Source organism: Ascidiella aspersa, chromosome 4, assembly GCF_963924565.1.
Source record: "Ascidiella aspersa chromosome 4, kaAscAspe10.2, whole genome shotgun sequence".
Lineage (NCBI taxonomy): Eukaryota > Metazoa > Chordata > Ascidiacea > Phlebobranchia > Ascidiidae > Ascidiella > Ascidiella aspersa.
This window is the reverse complement of record NC_139450.1, coordinates 8,702,104-8,721,046: the sequence shown is the minus strand read 5'-3', so window position 1 is coordinate 8,721,046 and position 18,943 is coordinate 8,702,104. Positions and strand designations below refer to the sequence as shown.

At 35.7% G+C, this 18,943-nt stretch overlaps 3 protein-coding genes across 3 annotated transcripts; all 3 read right to left on the bottom strand.

Annotated features, from left to right (window-relative positions):
* Positions 1 to 2,891: 2,891 nt before the first annotated feature.
* On the bottom strand, positions 2,892 to 4,614 carry LOC146147003 (uncharacterized protein C1orf50 homolog). Its single transcript, XM_083386335.1, has 5 exons — positions 4,538 to 4,614; positions 4,147 to 4,277; positions 3,938 to 4,015; positions 3,707 to 3,847; positions 2,892 to 3,389 (listed from the first exon to the last, which is right to left on the bottom strand). The coding sequence occupies exons 1-5, from the start codon at positions 4,554 to 4,556 to the stop codon at positions 3,216 to 3,218; spliced, it is 543 nt and encodes a 180-aa protein (XP_083242461.1). The 5' UTR covers positions 4,557 to 4,614; the 3' UTR covers positions 2,892 to 3,215.
* A 217-nt stretch (positions 4,615 to 4,831) lies between these two features.
* Positions 4,832 to 6,328, bottom strand: LOC146147002 (serine hydroxymethyltransferase, cytosolic-like). Its single transcript, XM_083386334.1, has one exon. It carries the CDS (start codon positions 6,261 to 6,263, stop codon positions 4,842 to 4,844), a length of 1,422 nt encoding a protein of 473 aa, XP_083242460.1. The 5' UTR covers positions 6,264 to 6,328; the 3' UTR covers positions 4,832 to 4,841.
* Positions 6,329 to 7,759: 1,431 nt separating this feature from the next.
* On the bottom strand, positions 7,760 to 15,670 carry LOC146147001 (hydroxyacid-oxoacid transhydrogenase, mitochondrial-like). The gene is made up of 12 exons (XM_083386894.1): positions 15,569 to 15,670; positions 15,448 to 15,485; positions 15,354 to 15,382; positions 15,003 to 15,107; positions 14,466 to 14,569; positions 13,887 to 14,083; positions 12,528 to 12,711; positions 11,711 to 11,812; positions 11,127 to 11,276; positions 10,702 to 10,780; positions 9,666 to 9,845; positions 7,760 to 8,642 (listed from the first exon to the last, which is right to left on the bottom strand). Exons 1-12 carry the CDS (start codon positions 15,601 to 15,603, stop codon positions 8,484 to 8,486), a joined length of 1,362 nt encoding a protein of 453 aa, XP_083243020.1. The 5' UTR covers positions 15,604 to 15,670; the 3' UTR covers positions 7,760 to 8,483.
* Positions 15,671 to 18,943: the final 3,273 nt, after the last annotated feature.

The following is an 18,943-nucleotide window of genomic DNA, read 5'->3' as shown; positions in this document are numbered from 1 at the left end:
TTATATTCTTTGTTTAATAATAATACTTGACCCACCTTAACCCAAACACTAACCCGCACCCTAACCCAAATGGTGTTTCGTTGTGGTAGGATTCTAGACCAGCGCCGAATTCGGATACTAACATTGCAGTAAAAGCGAATGCGTTGGGGATTAACTCGCCAGTTAACGAGCAGGATGCATGGGAAAGGAAATACGCAAGAACGTTTACAGACCATTAGCACACGCACAACGAACATAGTAAATAACAAATACAGACACTGGGTCCTTTACAACTCACCCTCACCCAAACGCTAGCCTGTACCGTAACCCAAATACCGTGAGTTGCTTTAATAATTGTTTTAACGTTGTGGTACGATTCTAGACCAGCGCCTAGTTCTGTTACATTAGATCGGAAAACTCGCATCACAAACATAACACATTTATTACAGTTAAAATAATTTAATAGTGTAATGAATTGCAAAATGACTGAGTACGAAATTTTAATGTTATAATCCAGAGCAGCACAGAACATTACTTTCAAAACAAATCAAAATGTCGCAAAAAACGGGGCTACCATCAAAGAAATATCCTATATCGTTGCTGTTAAAAAACTTAAACAAAAATTAGGCCTGCGAAAGCTTTTTCGGGAAGGCTTTTCACTGAGTTCTTTAAATCTTGGTTAGGGCAAATAAAGTTACCATTTCAGGCATTAAATATGCTTTTGTTTGCGCTATTAATAAAGTGCAGTTACCTGCATGTTTATTGTTTGTCGCCTTATCGTAAACACTGTGCTTGATAGAAACGTACTGACATATTTATAGATAGGTATCTGAGTTTTATTGAATAACATCAGAACGGCAATGAACTTACAGGAATAGCTTAAGGTCCATGCACAGCACAACCTACAGTCCAGCATAATAACTTCTGTACGTTACATTATTTTAGTTGAGTAAGTTGAGCCATTGTCCAGTTGCGTTCAGTTCAGTTAAGTTAAGTCCAGTTAAGTTTCGTTAAGTCTCGTTTTGCTTTATGCCAAAGGCTTTTGTACACAGATCGCCTGGCCATCGTTTAGCAGAGGCGTGTTAACGGAATGGAATGTTGACAGAACTGCGTTTGGTTCACGTCATAAGGTTGGTTATAAAACTTTTTTTCGAATAATAAGAATAAGTAAGACGTCCCCTACAGCTTATTGCCGGCATCTGTTGGCACAGTTAGTTAGTTTTTGAGTAGCGGTGAAACAAAAGACCAGAGAAGACTCTTCTGGCCTGGCGGAGAGACAAAAAGACGATTTATTTCGGAAAGAGTCTTCTCGAAAAAACAATGTAGGCCAATACAATTAAACGTACACGATAAAGCAGTTAGTAGGCTACAATGCAATAGGATTTCGGTTGAGCTAGGCTGTTCAATTCTTAATAAGATAACGTATTACAACGGTGGGCAAACTGCTACTTGCGAGCCGCATGTGGCTTTCCGGCATGTGTTTTGTGGCTAATTCTGTTGAAAATATTATCAAGTTTATGAAGAGAAGATCCTCTTTTATAAAAGTGATGCTTTTTAAAAGCGTTGTAATTAGCCTACCTAATTTACCCACTGCCAATATACTTCTTCGAATTTGCCAACTGAAAGAATGTTTGCCTTTTACAATGCGTTTGGAAAACAATTAATGAATCTCGATCTACATAACCCACCATTTGTGAGGTCCGTGTTTTAAAGACTTTTTGTTATGTGACCCTAACAATCGACTACTCCCGTCTCTCGTGTATATTATGGCGTGGCAAAGATTTACCACACATCACTCCTCTTTTTGGGTCTTAATTGAATAGGTCTACTGCATTTGAAATGCAACTCGCGAGTTGAACAAATTGTTATTCCCCCACAGTGTTAGGCCTATTAGCTATCTAGAGCCGTCACGCTCAATGTAAACGTATTTTCAGTTATCACCCTGGCAATTTACACCAACCTTTGAGGGCCTTTAGTAATGATTAACGTAAAACATCTTATCTTTGTAAAAGACACACATATCGCATCCAAGCCAGCCTGCCATGCGAACCATTCAGCTGTTTTCAGTCTCGCATCCATTTGAAAGCAATTTTGCTATACAAGCTGTTTTACTTTTAAGCTTGTTGCCTAGTTATAGAACTCCGAATCGTATCTCTACAGAATGTGTTTTAAAGCATGGCGTAGGTACTTACCTACATTTCGAACAAAATCAAATCATACTTGAAATTGATAATGATTCTATTTTAATAAGAAAAATTATGATGCTTATTTCGTACGGCGAAATATAGATTTCTGTAAAAAAATGGTTTTATGCATTTATAGCTGTTTTAACTAAACAGTATAAACTAAATACCATCTGATTTAGAAGAAATAATTTTTCTGTTAGATTTATGAACTGTGGGTTTTCTTAAATTGGAAAGTGTTTTTTAATAATCAACTTATTCCGCTATTACATGAGTGGTTCCTTTAGGGCAGTTGATTTGCAAATAGCTGGATAACGAACTGCTAATAACTGTAGTCTTTATGGCAGGAATATTTTTACTTATTGTGAAATTGTGTTCTTCTACAACAGTGGTTCTTAACCTTTGGTAACCTGTCGAACCCCTATTTTGTTCTGCAAGCGTTCGCCGAACCCCAAATTTTCGCTCAGTATTCGTTTATTCATTCTAGCAGCTGAAACTGGGCATATTCAAATTATAAGCTTGCATTTATATAGGTTGAATTGGCCAAACTTTTATTTTATAACGTTACATGACACCTTGGCACATAAAAGAGATTCGAATTTGGCTTGTAATAACAGAATTTGTTTCGGAGGACGTTCTCGCCGAACCGTTGAAACAGCTGCGTCGAACCCCAAGGGTTCGATCGAACCCTGGTTCAGAACCACTGTTCTACAATGTTTACGCATCCTGTAACGTTGGGTAGTGTATTCTTAACATATTGCATTCCATGTGAACAGACTAAACTTAACCATTTAAAAAAGCAAGTGCATTATAGGATTACATCACAAAGCTAATGTTTTATCCCTAGTTTTTATCGGTTTTATTTTTAGAACACTATAAATTATGGTTATACTGAATAGTTATTTTTAAAGTGCGAAGCTAACGCATTGCCCACATTAAAACGTCCATTTTGACTCACTCCTAAATTATTGCCTACAAATATCACCAATTAATAAAAACGTAATAATAAAAAAACATGCAGTTAAGCAAAATTCAAGAAGAAAAACAAGAATATCAGGGATTTGTTGCATCAAACGTTAAAGCAGGTTGAAATTGTTGCTTGATCAACTTTTCAATCATAGCGTTGTCTTCCTGACGTTTTTCCAATTCTTCGAATGGCGTCCACGAAAAATCGAATTCCAGTTTGTAACAACCTAGAAACTGGTGTGGACAGGTTGAGCCCCATTCCTTTCAAATAAAGCAGATATTTTTTATTAGAATGGCCTGATTTATATGGAAACTTGAAAGTATATACTAAAATCCCTAAAAAACATAGGTTCAGTGTATTTCACTTTACCAATAAATAATGAACTCTTTTACTTAAAAACTTTATCTTTCGTAAAATGGTCAAAAAATTTCCGATTTAAAACCTAGTATATTTTACTGAAAAAGTTAAAAAACATACTATTTATAAATCAACTATATAAAATGTGTTTTAATATCCTACAAATTCAAAACCAAATGTAATAAAAAAAAATAATAATAACAAAACAAATTGTACTTACATCAAGAGACAGCATTGAAAAGTATGTCTGACCCGATTTTCGCTTGTAAAGGTAATAAATTTTGCCAGGAATTTTTTTAAAATTGCAAGCGGCATGGTGAAGATCAGCATCTCGCTTTGCTTCTTCCAAACATTTTCGCGCCTAATAAAAGTAGATTGAATTGACGAATAACATACGGACAACATACTGCAACTAATTTCTGTGTTTTTGCGAAATGCATTATTTCCATACCTGGTTCTGAAGACTTCTCATCTGATCCAGAATTGCTCGCAATTTACTACTTGCAACTGCTTTAATGGAATCATCACACTGGATTTAAAATAAAACCGGTTGTTCGCATTTAATTAAAAAAAAAAAATTAAAAGTAAAGTTCCTTATGCAATCTTTTTTTTAAAACAAAACTTAAAACAATTTAAGTCCACTTAATTACTTATTTTTACCCTTTCTATTTGTTTTGCAAGTTCAATCAAATCTTCATGGTTTTTGGGTTTGCTTCCTTCCACAAGATTTGCTTCGCCACTAAAATTTCCAATATTCACTGCAACAATGCTATTTGAGCTGCTTGGTGTTCCTAAAAAAAGAGCACCAATAAATCACAGCAACATATTCACTACTCAAAACAATTAGGCAAATCTCGAGTAGAAATGTTACATCCATTTATTTGGCCTTTATGTTGCTGAATTTCCAATTTATACTTTATATAACAACCAATTGGGCACACACTTGTTGCCCTGTCAAAAATATAGTATTGTAATTTCCTACTAACTTTTCACTACACAAATAAAAAAAAAATTGTAAAAAAAGTACTGATATTTCGGTAAACACACTTACCAGTTGGCAATCCTTCCATTGAATAGGATTATACAATTTAAAAAAATATATAGCAGTAAAAAATAAAACCCTGCAACAACAAGAACATTTTTACAGGCTAGGCAACACACACAACTGAACTGCATATTGGCAAATTTGTTCACAACAAAATCCATTGCCATTAATTAACACACAAATAGGAACACTTAAGCGTGGATTGGTAAATTTAGCAATAACGCGATTCTTTACAATATTTTGTTTTAAAAGGCAGTAAGGCAGGTTGAATAAAGCAAAAATTTGCATTGACATCAGTGGTTGACAATAATTAGAGCTTTTTAAGTCCTGGAATGGGAAATTGGATGGCAAATGCAGAGACTTCATTTTTCAAGACAGTGATTTGATCTTGTACAGCTTGATCCTTGTACAACTTCTCTTTAAAGTCTTTGAACGTGGCTTTAGCTGAAAGTGAGTTTTGGATTTCAACAGTCAGGCTGATGCCTCTGTCGATGAACTCTGCAACTTTTTGAAAGTCGTTTTCGTTCAAGCCTCTGGAAGTCAAAGCAGGAGAGCCGAATCGTAAGCCGCTGGGACGAAGAGCAGATTTGTCACCAGGGCAAGTGTTTTTGTTGCAGGCGATTCCGATCAGTTCCAAAACCTTATCGGCTCTATTACCATCGGTTCCCTTGCTCGTCAGCTTGACTAGAATGAGATGTGTGTCAGTGCCACCTGTCACAACATCATATCCCAGTTTCATTAGCGATTCGCCCAGTTGCCTGGCATTTTGCAGTACTTGCTCTTGGTAGGTTACAAACTGTGGCAAAGATGCCTGTTTTAGAGCCACCGCAACTCCAGCAATCGCATGGTTGTGGGGTCCACCTTGAAGCCCTGGAAACACAGCTTCGTTTATTCGTTTCTCAAGGTTGTACATCACTGCAGGTTTATTTCCCATTGCGGGAACTTTGACGCCGCGGCGGTAAAATATAACCCCTGCCCTCGGGCCCCTCAGGGTTTTGTGGGTGGTGCTGGTTACAACATCGCAATACTTAAATGGTGAAGGCACTACTTTAGCAGCTACCAGTCCACTAATGTGAGCCATATCGGCCATTAGGTATGCATTGTTTTCATCGCAAATCTGTCTGAACCTCTCATAATCCAGGAGGCGCGAATAACAACTCATTCCGGCAATGATCATCTTTGGTTTGAACAGCTTTGCATTTTGGGAAAGTTGGTCATAATCGATTCTTCCAGTAACAGAATTGACTTTGTAAGGCATTGACTCGAAAAATATAGAAGTAGCCGATATCTTTTTTTTATCAGTCATGAAGCCGTGAGTCAAATGACCCCCGTCCGGCAAATCTAACCCCATTATGCGCCCGTGAGGTTCGACCAGAGCAGTGTATACTGCAAAGTTTGCTGGCGAACCAGAATATGGTTGAACATTAACCCCCCATTCGTCTGACGAAAGTCCATACACTTCTAGAGCCCGTTTTTGACACAGTCTTTCCAGTTCATCAATGTGCTCTGTCCCGCCGTAATACCTTACACCGGGATATCCTTCGGAATACTTGTTGTTCAAACAAGATCCAAGCGCCTCTAAAACTGCGCCACTCGCGAAATTCTCAGAGGCAATCAGTTCTAACCCGGACCTTTGACGTTCTTTCTCGTTTCGGATAATTTTGTAAATGTCGGGGTCATTTTCTTCCAACGACTCCTCAAGCCAGTCACAAGAAGCATTATTATCAGCCATGTCAGTTCAAAAAAATTGTTTTCGTAATAGTGCAATCCAATGCCGCACAACAATCCTTCACGCTGTTCCCGCTAAACTGAAATGCAAAAACTCGCGAACCAGCAATTATATAAACAATCCCCACAACGTTTCACAAAATATGTTTTCTATTAACCTGAGATTTTTTTACACACCAATGCTTCTCAAACTTTTTAGCATAAAATTCAATGAGAAAAAGTTCGCGACACACATAAAAGTAGTACATGTTACAAATCAATCTATGTTTTTAACTCATGTTCCTGCTTTGTGAAAATCTAAATTTACTAAACTGGAACCGACCTAACTGTTTAATCTTTCAATCTTCCACTGTAAGCTCGCTGAGTTTTAATTGCAGTTTAAAATACAAACAGTAGACTAATGTTTCACTGGATACAGCTAATAGCGCAGACAACGTTTGTATTGTAGTCCCCGAAAAGCATAAATTAGTTTCTACTGCGACGGCGCCAAAAAATATATTGGAGAAAATTCGATTGCTTAGGCCTAGGGGATTTCCTGGTCACGATTCGGAATAAAAACATAAGACTTGTTGGAGAGAAAAGGAAATATTGCAAAACGATTTATCAGCTTGGCTTGGTGTTCCGTCATCTCCTGTGCCAAAAACTTTATAGTCAAATGATCAGATAAGCATTGGATTGCTAAATGTGCATAGGCTATCCCGTTTCAAAAAGCAAAAATAATATTTGTAACTTAACAATCACCTACTATACAATTCAAGGCAATAAGCTAATGTTATACTGTTATTGGTTATCTAATAAATTAATGTATATTTCAACAGGGAGACGTGATCACCGGTCTATCTGAACTCCACTAAATCAAAACTGAAACAAACTGCGATTACATTTCAAAGGGCATAATGTCAGGTCACTTATAAATCTATTGTAAATTAAAAGAATTCAGCGTAGCTCGCCTTCAATGGAACAGCTTACAGCGCAGTAAACGCGTCTCGCAAGTGTGGCAGTTCTTTTATCCAGAAGCCGCCTAACACTATATGATGGCACAAGAGCGACTGCGTTGGGGATTAGTGAAGTAAAAATGCCAACTGAGCTTGCCAGACAGGCATTGAAAGGAAAAGAGTATCAAGGTGAAATGTTTAACACTTTACCAGGCAAATACGCTATAAATACAAGCACTAACAGACAAGCGTCGTTTCCCTACACTGTTATTGGTTATCTAATAAATTAGTATGATTTAGCCTCCTTGATAGTTTAGTATTTTGCAAAAATAACCAATCGTTCGATGGCAGACTTCTCGCAGCATACGAAATCACTGGTAAGCTGTGGCACTTCGTTTTTAGATCATGGTTATAAACAAAGTTGGAAAAAATGTTCTATCCACAAAGAAAGATTTGTAATATGTTATATTTATGAGAAGGACATGCAGTTTATCGAATACAACATCTTATACGTTAATTTTATTAATGTATTGAACGAATTAAACGTTTTCAAACAGTTGCACAGGCATTAAAAAGCCTTGGAAAAGGAAAATAATCTAAAATAATTATGAACGAAATTAACATCGATAACGAATTATAAAAGCGTTTAAAGCTTAAAACATAAATTTAACACCATAAAGCATAGTTTAAAAACTAAATTGCAGCGCTAATAATAAAGGAGAATTACATGGATTGCAAAACATAGCTTAACGGTAAGGCAACAAGTAAAAATACACACCAATCTTTAAAAAAATACATTTTCCTGCGAGCACCAAAACAAATGCATACTCAACAAATAAAACCACTTTAGAAAACAGGCGTGTTAATACGGTTTAGTTCATTAAAATCAATTACGTTACTGCAATGAAAATATCATCTAAATTAATGCACTTAAATTAGGCTCAAAACACACAATTTTAAAGTAACCGATTTGTTTCTTTGGCTCTTTTCTAGGTGGGGCGAATTGAAGTGATTTTCTTTTCAAGAATTTCTCAAGAACGCATCATAAGACAAATGAAGAAACTTTAGGAAAACAGCGGCACGAGACAAAATAAAAAATAAACTCCAATTTCAACTTTAAAAATAATTAAATATCAAAAAAAGAGTACTTTTATTTATCAAAAGGTGTAAATTACTAATATCACAACTGATATCACAAAAAAGTCATTTTTTCCAGACCTCAAGAAGTTACAGCTCGTGTTTATAACTTTAACAACCAAAAACCTTAAGCAATATTAAGAGAATTGGGACTAATATACTTTAAGCGACTCCTCAAACATCTGATGAAGATGCTCCTTCTCGACTTTTCTCGGCGAAAGTTTGGTGACCCTCTCCTGAGGCAAGGTGCCAGCTACAAGGGCCGGTATATCGTCGGCCGTGTACCCCAATGCACCAATGCCGTCGGGAATCTAAAAAATTAGGTAAGTGGAAAGAATTAGGTAATCTAAAATTAGAGTAATGTATACTGGTGCAGCTTAAATGCCTAAAAAATGAATCGATTTAAAGGGCGACGAAAGCTTCTGGGACTAGATAACTTGAATTGGCATATTTTTTATATTTACACAATTCTGCATATAACATATTTTTTATTCGTTCTATAAAATGACCTAACTGGCAGCAGTAACGGCAAACGTAAACTCGTTTTTACATCGGATGCTTATGGTTTTGGCCTCCTTGCTTCATATAATAAATATAAAAAATCATGATATCTATCTTCCAAACGTGTGAGAAATTGTGATTGTTTGACAGAGATAATGGCACAAGAAATCGCCCAAACATTTCAAGTAATAAAAGTATGTTTAAGGTACACTATACACAGATCTATAATGAATCTTTGTCAAGATGATGTAGATTTACCCGACCATTTTGGTTTTGAGATTCATTATCAAGTTAAAAAGTATGTTGTCTGTTACACATATTCTGGTTTTAATGCTATGCTATACGATCTCTATTTGTGCTTCAACTACATTACATACAGGCGGGTTTAAAAGAGACGATTTCCAATTTTACTTCTAGTGGCTTACAACATAGCTTTCATCTAAGAGTTGTTGTACGCATTATATCAGTGTTGTAAACAAGTCGTGTTCAAATGACCACGTCAAGTCTTTTCGAATAAATAACAAATCAAGTCCTAGTCAAGTCATAATTATTAGAGCAAGTCAACTTCAAATTACGTTCTTGCCATAAAAATAAAACGTTAAACCATTAGAATTTTTAAACTCGTACGATTTTTGAACAATAACTGAACTAAAAATATGAAAAAACGCAACATATAGAAATAAAATTGTTTTCTGTGCAATTAATTGGAAAAACAGCTCAATTTTATACTTCATTTCAACCCGGAAGTCATATGTCCAAAAGGCTTAAGTCAAGTCAAGTCATTGAAGTCATTACAATATTAACACAAAAGTAGTTTTATTATTATAACAAACCCCTAGTTTAGACATGTATCCCAGCAGCACGTCAGAGAGGATCTTTCCGGCGTCGTCCCTTTTCGCGTTTGAAATATCGGCTCCGAGCAGCTCGGCCGCCTCTAGGTGGCGCTCGGGGCAAGCGGGCGCAGTGAAGCGGAACACGGCGGGAGAACTGATCACAACCGAAAGTCCGTGAGGCTACAAAGGACATAAAGTACAGTTTGACTAAGTAAGGATCAGGGCTGCGGAGTCGGATAAGGACTAGAGTACGACAACGTAAAACTACCAGAGTGCGACGAGCGCATGTGCATAACCAAATTTCGACGCACCCTACAACTGGATGGCTTAATATGCACCATATTTTGGTTTCCTATATGGGTGAAATATGGATTGTAGAGTCGTTATTTTTTTAATTCGACTCATCTTGTTTTAAATGACTCCGCAGCACTGCATGGAAAGAATATAAAAGCCCATATAGCAGGAGGTGTTATGCCCATGTTGAAAACAAAAAAATTATTCGAAACGTTACAAAATGCTAGCATTCTATATGGGCTTTGATATTTTTCTACGTATAATTAAAACCTCCGACTATTATGCTTCTGTTGGTTTACTCGAAATAGAGATGTACGATAGTATTAGATCGGACTCGTTCTGGTACAATGTGGTAGTATCGATGAGTAAGTTAAATCTATCATTTCAGCCATGGTTAACAACATTTTAACACTTAAAAGAAACAGGATTTCTCAGCGAAGCAATTGTTTGTTTACCATTGTATTTACCATTGTCATTCAATGTGTAAATACTGTTGCCGTAAAATATCGGGCATCAAAATCAAAAAAACGAAGTATGGACAGTGGACAACCATCCACTAACATTAAATAATTCTTTACAGAAGCATTATTCAGTTTTGCGAACCAACAATTTGTACTATATTTAGTTTCGCGAACAAACAATTTATACTATTAGAACGCTGAAGCGTGATTCGACCTTATAACCTAAACATTTTTCGAGAGCTACATTTACCCTGTAAATTAAGGCCGAAGGTTATGCTTACTATTAGCGGATGCTCTTTGTTGTAGTCTGGGGAAACGTAGTCTTTCACAAGTCCAGATATGGGATACGACATTCCGTGGCTGAAACATACAAGTTATATGTTAAATAGGAAATACTGATGTACAATTTCGCGGGTGGCAGCGCTTGTCAAAGTAAAAACATGTGAATTAGACTGATTTCGTTATCATATAACAATCACAATAAAAGTAAAATATAAAAATAACAAGTGTTAGCTAGTTTACTTAAATGGTTCCTGCGAGTAAGTACCATAATTACCTGTGAAGTTGTTGGAATTGTGCGCTTTTAAAAAAACGCTTCATTTTTCTTTATTAATATGATTTGTCATAAACGATAGTTGCTATTTTTTTATCGTGAAATGTCACAACGACAACGACAATAAAACATCACAAATATTCTTCTTCCTACCATAAATGGACGCCAGCATTTCCAAATCCGATCCCGGCGAAGGCGCTGGCCAGGTGCATCTGTGACCTTGACTCAAGGTCGTCCTGGTTGTTGACGGCTTGCACGAAATACTTGCTGGTGATCGAAAGGGCGTGCTTCGACCAAACGTCGCTGGAAAAACACAACAAACAAGATTTTAAACGTTTTTGACAATTCACTTACGACAGGACATTTGTAAAGAAAGCGAAGGTTTTCGATTCGGCAGTACTTCCTAACTGATTGGCAAAACTTGCTTTGATTCGCAAAAGTGTTTATAGTCAGGCCAGAAATTGCCCTTTTCTGACTCCATACTTGTGCTTTTAAAGGTGGCCGAAAGCTCTGTTGCTGTTTGGTATCGCTTTTTATTGAACCCACAAATAAGCATAACTTTGTCTATGCTTCTACGGCCTGTGTTGGCATGACCGGAACTCTCGCGATTGTTAAATCAGAAACGGTTGAAAAGTTTACTACACAAGTGTTACGTGGCTCAAAAAAGGGTGAAAATACTGCAGTACAGCAACGCTGAAACATATCTGAAAATAAACCCACTTAGAAGCAAAAATTACCTGATCGGGTTACTTCCTTGATAAGCTGGTCTCAAAGCAGGATTAGTGGGACGAGGGATTCGTTGGTTGAAGGGGATCGCAGTGTAGGATTCTAACGCGTGACTAAACAAAAAATCACAAAAACGTTACTTTTTATCAGTTCCATTTTATATGTAATTTCACTAGTTTAAAAGCATTTTAAATAAGGTAATAAAACTGTTATGTTTTGTAAGTAATTCCAAGCTTTCGTTGGTAATAACATATAAAAACTAAATGGTATTTTTAAAGAAGACATAAAATTAATCTTTTAAATGATACTCGCCTTTACACTATTATTTAGCAAGTTTCATTAAGATATATAACACATATTTTCCTATCTTTCCAAACGTTTCTACTATAGTTTGCAATGACATTAGAAAGTAAAAGGCACAGGTTTAAAGTTTTATTTTTTTTCAAATTTTTTTTATCAAATTTTGTTAATTCACCTATTCTGCATGGTTTGCTAACCCCCCCCAAAAAAAATTAAAAAAAAAAGCTTGTTTAAACCATTTGCACAAATTGCTCAATTAAGGTATTCGAGTAAGACTACCAAAATCCCGAGTCCGACAAACGCATGAGCAGTTTCGAAACCGATAAGGCCGAAAACATTACATTGCAAAGGTTGAATAACATATTGTAGAATGTTTTCCAACCATGTATTGTGAGTGAATGAATTACATGACACCCCTATGATTGGGTTTATAAATGTCCACCTTAGCCGGACTCGGAACGGAGACGCACAATTTTTTTGACCAGTGTCGAATTAGGGTATTTTAACCGACTCAGCCCTGCTTCTAACCATAGCACATCGAATCCAGCGTAGCAAGTAACTCTGTTGGGAAGATGCAGCAGCGTGAGTGGATCGACTATCCCCAGCAGCGGCTTCAGAGCTCGGTTGGCGATCCCAGTTTTCGCTTTAAGGGGCAAGTAATCGAATATCGTTACTCCGGTCGTCTCGCTGCCCGTTCCGGCCGTGGTTGGTACTTCAAGGATAAAATTGTGTTAGTATTGCAAGGATAAAATCACTGTTATAACCACAAATAGAAATGTCCGGCAATACTGAAGCCGATGTCCTTCTTCACCGAGTGGCGGTCTCGGAAGTCGTCCTAGGCTTGGGTGGCATTTGCACTGATATAATCTCCAAAAATAATATAGTTTTTTTAGCCATTATTTGCGGTCCAACATTGAGTTTTTTTACTTTTGATTAAATTGGCTACAAATACAAAAACGTGTTTCGGTTAAAAAAACGAAAATATTTAGCAATGCAGTTATCATGCAGTTATCAGCTTGATCAATTTTGCCTATTTGAAGTATTGGTGCCATTTTGGTATCGTATCAAATTCATAAACATCAGGTAGCGGTATGGGAATAAAATGTCAATTTATCTTATATGCTAACTGTTAACCTTGAGTTTTTTTTCTAATTGGCGACTAATTTAATTGTGCGGCATTCTATACTTGTGGTCAAGCGGTCAAAGGTCACTGAGCACATGGTACCTTGACATTGCAGTTGTCCTTACGGCAGTCGTGTTAATACATTGTCGCGGTTGGATATCGCCCTGTAAGTTAATTGGAGTGTTTGGCGAGGATGTTCAGCTTACACTGATGCTGTTTCTATTTTAATAACATTTGTATATATTCGAATTAAGATCAAATCCACCTGTTAAACTTAAAGCCTTGTGGTGTTAATAAATTCCTGCACAATCATAACAACTTTAGTATCGGGCGGATTTTTAGTTTTTCACAACTGTATAGATAAAACTGTACTTTCCGGAATAATCAAGGTCATAAATGCAAGGATAAAAGAACTGTAGTTAAAGATAACATTGCAAATAAAATACTTGTAGTGAAATTTTTCTAGGTTGATTTGCCAGTTGAAATTTCGCTTAAGAACAGAGGACGATTATTTAAATACTAATGTATATTTGACTAAAAAGTTCTTATCCTCTATAAAAATAATAGTAAAATGTTAAAAAAAGGTTGCCACTGTAACTCTCCTATTAAATTCTTATTTTATCAGACCTATTCTTCGTAGGTTCTCTATTCTTTATAGGTGTATATTTCACAAACCAACAACCCCTGTCCTGTACCTTATTCGTTAGAGAAGCTTACTTTGCTTATTATTTTTATTTTTCGGTCCTACAAAATATGGACAATACCTGCAATTAGAGGTTTAAGGGCAGTCATAACTGGCTTTCCTTTGCCAATTGGAGCATTAACAAAGTCAAGAAAATCCGCATCCGGGTTGGACAAGTAAAGATTGGCGGCTTTGCACGTGTCAATCACAGATCCACCTCCCACAGCAAGAAAGGTGTCAAAGTTACCCTTTTTGGCAAAGTCAATTGCATGCTCAAAACTAGAAAAAGAAAATAATAGCTAAGATATAACAGACTACTGGTTAAAAAATCATCACTCACTCAAAAAATCCTAATTTAAGAAATAAATTACAACAGCAAAAACTGAAAATCAATGCGGTTAAAACCAAAAGTTTATGTGATGAAGTATGGGAACCAGAATAAATTAACAATATGGCGCTATTCTAGTTAAGTGTAGCAGATACATAACTAAATATTTTGACATTACAAAAGTTTTAACCGCAAAACACAAAATTTAAGATTTTAAAATGGAAATAGCATAAAACAAAACTACAAACATTTATTGCAATCAAAGTTCATAAACAAATTTTCAGAGAAGTTATGCGAGTTACATTTCTATTCAGTGAAAACAAAATTTATCACCTTTCATTGGTTGGTTCCACTCTTGTATCGCTGTAAACTTCATAATTTATTTTACTCATTTCCAGTGATTCTCTCACAGTTTGAACCGGCTGCAGTTTCTCGAGCTGAAAGGTAAAAAGTCACAGTTTACATCTTGTCAATGTTTACCAATACCTTATGGCATGCCATGTAAAAAAACAATTTGATAAGGCTTTAGGGTGCAACAACAAATTGTATTCATTAGCATGCTGCAAGACAATTGATTGCTTGTTTCAAACCATTTTACTTGGGTATTTTTCATACTGTAAAAATTATGATAGATAGTTATAATTTAACGTCAGTCATTTTGTAAAAAGAATTTGCCTAAAAGTCATTCTCAGCCTCTAGAAATCTTCAAAACAATGCAAATACATAAATACCGATTGGTATTGTCAATTAAAATAAAACTACAACATAAATAACTGCAACGCCAGTGGCATGAATATTACTCTAGGGCAGCAATTTTTATATTTAATATATATACATACATTACATAGATTGAATTAACTATGTACCAACGTTTTTATCAGTTACAAGCATAACTTTGGTTGCTTTCATGTTTTCCAAATCTTTACCAACTTCAGAACTAATTCCGGGACCATATCTGATGTTGGACATTGCCATCTGCAAGAAAATGCATAACATAAGTTAAACCCATATTAATATTAAGAAAAACAGCTAAAAATAAGTTTTAAAATCTTAAATTTGTTGTGAAAGTTTTATTAGTGAGGCTTTCTATCCAACAACACTTTAATTCAGAACCTTTCACAAAGGCTTTTAAATGGACCGCTTTGACACGATTTAACATTATGCAGCAACAGTATTTCATAAAATACTGAAAACAATATAAATAATGAAGGGTATGATTACCTCAATTGCATAATCTGCTTGGGCTGTATCTAAAAATTAGGAAGATTAAGTTTTGATTCATATTTTAACACAGTTTCGTAAGTAACATACTTACCACTAAATCGTCTGCATGATGCAACTCTAGATATAATTCTGAAAAAAAACAAAGCATGCTGGTAATGATCTGTAATAATACAGATTTAAAAAAGTAGTCATTGTAATTTGAAGTAAGTTACCTGCTGTTGTTTAGAATCGCCTTTTGAAGTAACATGATGCAAATTGATAAAACTTGTTAACAAGAGACTAAATTAAAAGAGAAAAAAACACTGACAACAAATGAAAGTAAGTTAATGAGTTGCAAGAAGAAAAGCAAAATTGATTAAAGAACTTTTGCAAATCCATTAAAGTTGTTCACTCTTTATAATCAAAAAAGGGCTGCATATCAAATTTAACGATGTTGCTTCTTGAAAATTTACAACTTCAAACTGAATATACATTTAGCGAGCTATTTACAATTTAAGTTAGGAAAATGATAAAAAAGGTTTAAATAACCGATATTGCCACAGAAAAACGGGCGCTGGTCCACAATCCTACCACTTTTGTTGAGTTTTCAAAAATGTAATTGCAAGTAAGAAAGAAATATGGGCGGGTAAATCTTATAATAACAATACTACTTGAGTTGACCCAAACAAATCAAACGCTAACCCACTCCCTACCACACATAATGTTAGCAATTAAGCCCGTGACGAAAATGAGGCAAGATTTTACACCTGTGCAAAAATCGCACTTTAAATTAAGACTTACATATTTAAACACGGAGACATTGACCACAGTGCTATCTGAACTCCACTACATTAAAATAAAAAAAACTGCCATTGAACTTAAAAGTGTATACTGTAAGGTCGTTTATAGATTTATTGTACATTCGAAAACCACTACAATCACAAGAACAAAAACAGACATGCGTCGCTCCCTTCAGACTGAAATCATATTTTTCCAATTATAGCACATGTGCATTGGAAACGTTCATTTCACCAACCATAAGTCATTACTCAGCAAAACCACTCTGCAAATATTTGCAAAGCAAACGCAAGACGTCAGGTTATTTGTGGTAGATTTAGTTCGCAAATTGCATTGACTGAATGTCAACGGCCTGTCTATGTGATTGCATTGATTCTATTTTAACAGAAATTTACTATAACATAAATTTAACAAAATAAAATTATTTTTGACCGTTGTCATTCTAGACCATTCTCGTTTAGGTGAAATAATTTTTAGTACTTGATTTTTTTTATTTCTTCATGTAATTTGAACAAGGCATTCAGCAATGTCTTCTTGTCTCAACACTGTTAGCTTGAGTTTTTAAATTAAATAGAAAAAGCAATCTTTAATATTACTAACTTTGGGGATCACCCAATTTGTTAAACTTTGTCCCGCATGACTAGGTATATTTTGGTTGGCTGCGTTTTGCTAGATAAGCAAATTTGCTGTCATAATGTCATTTTTAAAACTTTTTTGATTTTTTTCAATTCCTTTCCACAAAATTATTTTTCGCCGTTCTAAGAACTAAACAAAATAAATTGAAAACATTATTGGCGAGCTTTAAAAACGCTTTTTTAGAGGAAATTATTTCACTTAGGACGATTTGCTCAATGTATTATTGTAGTTTGTATTCTTATTAAACAAAACAAGGTTTAAGATAGAGTAGTTTACATTGAAACAATGAAAAGGTTCTCAAACAAATGTTGCAAAGAAACTGAAACAATTCCTGAACAAATTTTGTGAAAATTTATTATGTGAATTTGAACAATTCATCGGTTACTTCATGCGACACGACAGTCGAAGCTTGTGTCGGGCTAAACTGATTTGTTTGGAGGCAATTGATTCTAGTTAACGCAAAGATTGAATCCGACTCAATTTGTTGAGGCTGCGTGCCAACTTAGCCACAGTAATGTATTAAACGTATCTCTGTTTATTGAATAACGACAGAACGGTAATCAACTTTCAGGAATAGCTTAAAGCCCATGGTACACATTACAGTAACAGTACTAACAGTCATTCATGATAACTTCTGTTCGTTTATCTAAGATGGGTGCCTGTCCGTTTATTTTAGTTGACATTATTTTAGTTGAGTGGGTTGTCCAGTTCAGGTTCCACTTACCATGTGACCAATACTTTTGCTTGGACATAGAATGATTTAGTAGAGGTGTGTTAACGGGTAACAACTCAGTGTTACTTGTTTTATGGTCATTGGGTCACGCAATAGAGTTTGGTTTAAAAACTGAGTTTCGAATTTTAGCAACAAATAATAAAATGTCCACTACATGTGACGGATTATTACTTTTTTCATCCCCGCATTTTTTTCTAATAATTACTGTTAACTATCTAACATAACTCCTGTTAACATTGTGTTAGTCACTAACTCATGCTTTTCAGGTTAAATAATAACTTTCGCAAGAAAAACATTGCATTTTCTGGTATAGGGCTTCGACAAAGGCAAGGTAGATCGACTGCATTAGATCAGTTAAAGCAGGGTGGTCCAAACCCAGGCCCGCGGGCCACATGTGGCCCGCGACATCATTATTCGTGGCCCGCGAAGCACTGTTGAATTATTGCAATGCGTACCTTTGAGGGTTTATTCAAAGAAATCTAAGTGACCAACGAACAGCAAGCATCCTGAAATTGTTTGGTTATGACCAAATTCGGACCCAGAGGTGGCAAGAACGCCTAATTTTTGTAATGTGTTTGACCGGTTTGTGACAAGCCGCATTGCGTCTGGAACTTTCCTTCTAAAATGGCTGTTTTGCCAACTTATAAGTTATATTTGCGTTTTAAAGCAAATGTACGAAAAAATATATCGCTATGCTAGAAACTATTGTGCTACAGGTTTTCACTGTGACTTTAGGCTAAACGCCCTGACCCTTTCCAAGATGCAATTCAGCCAAATTGATCTGATTAAAAAAAATTTTGCGCGAATTGGTAACGTCTTTGTAATTTAACGATTGTGTAGTACGCAACATCTTTCTTATGCAAACATTCTACGCTTTTAAAACGCAGTCTTTTAAATTAAAAGTTTTGTCAAATACGCAAATTTCTCGCGCTTCGTGCACACAATTTTCCCCAGTCTCATAACATTCGAATTTATCTACGCACAAGTCCGACGATAGCAGCAAGTTTCTGGAGCTTATATGTCTTTCGATGTTATTTTGTGACGCCATATTCAAACCACGTAGCCTACTCTATGTGGCCCGCGAAGAATATGTAAGAAATATTGTGTCCCGCGATGCAGTCAACCTTGGACCACCCTGAGTTAAAAGAAACTGAAATGAATGTTTCCACGAATTGATTAATGCTGCAAAGGATGATTGGAAATTCTTTACCTTTAGAATCACCAATGGATGGCTGACCACCTAATTCAAGGATTCCCAACCTTTTTACGATCTCGTACAACTTGGACGCTCTGTAGTGCGACGCGTACCACTTCTTGCAGAACAACTAATTTAATCGAATGATATGTTTATGTATTTTTAGCTTACAACTAGCATTATTCAACGCTATTTGTAGAGTAAGCTATAAAACAGTAGATTATATCTATCAAAAGCAATAATTTG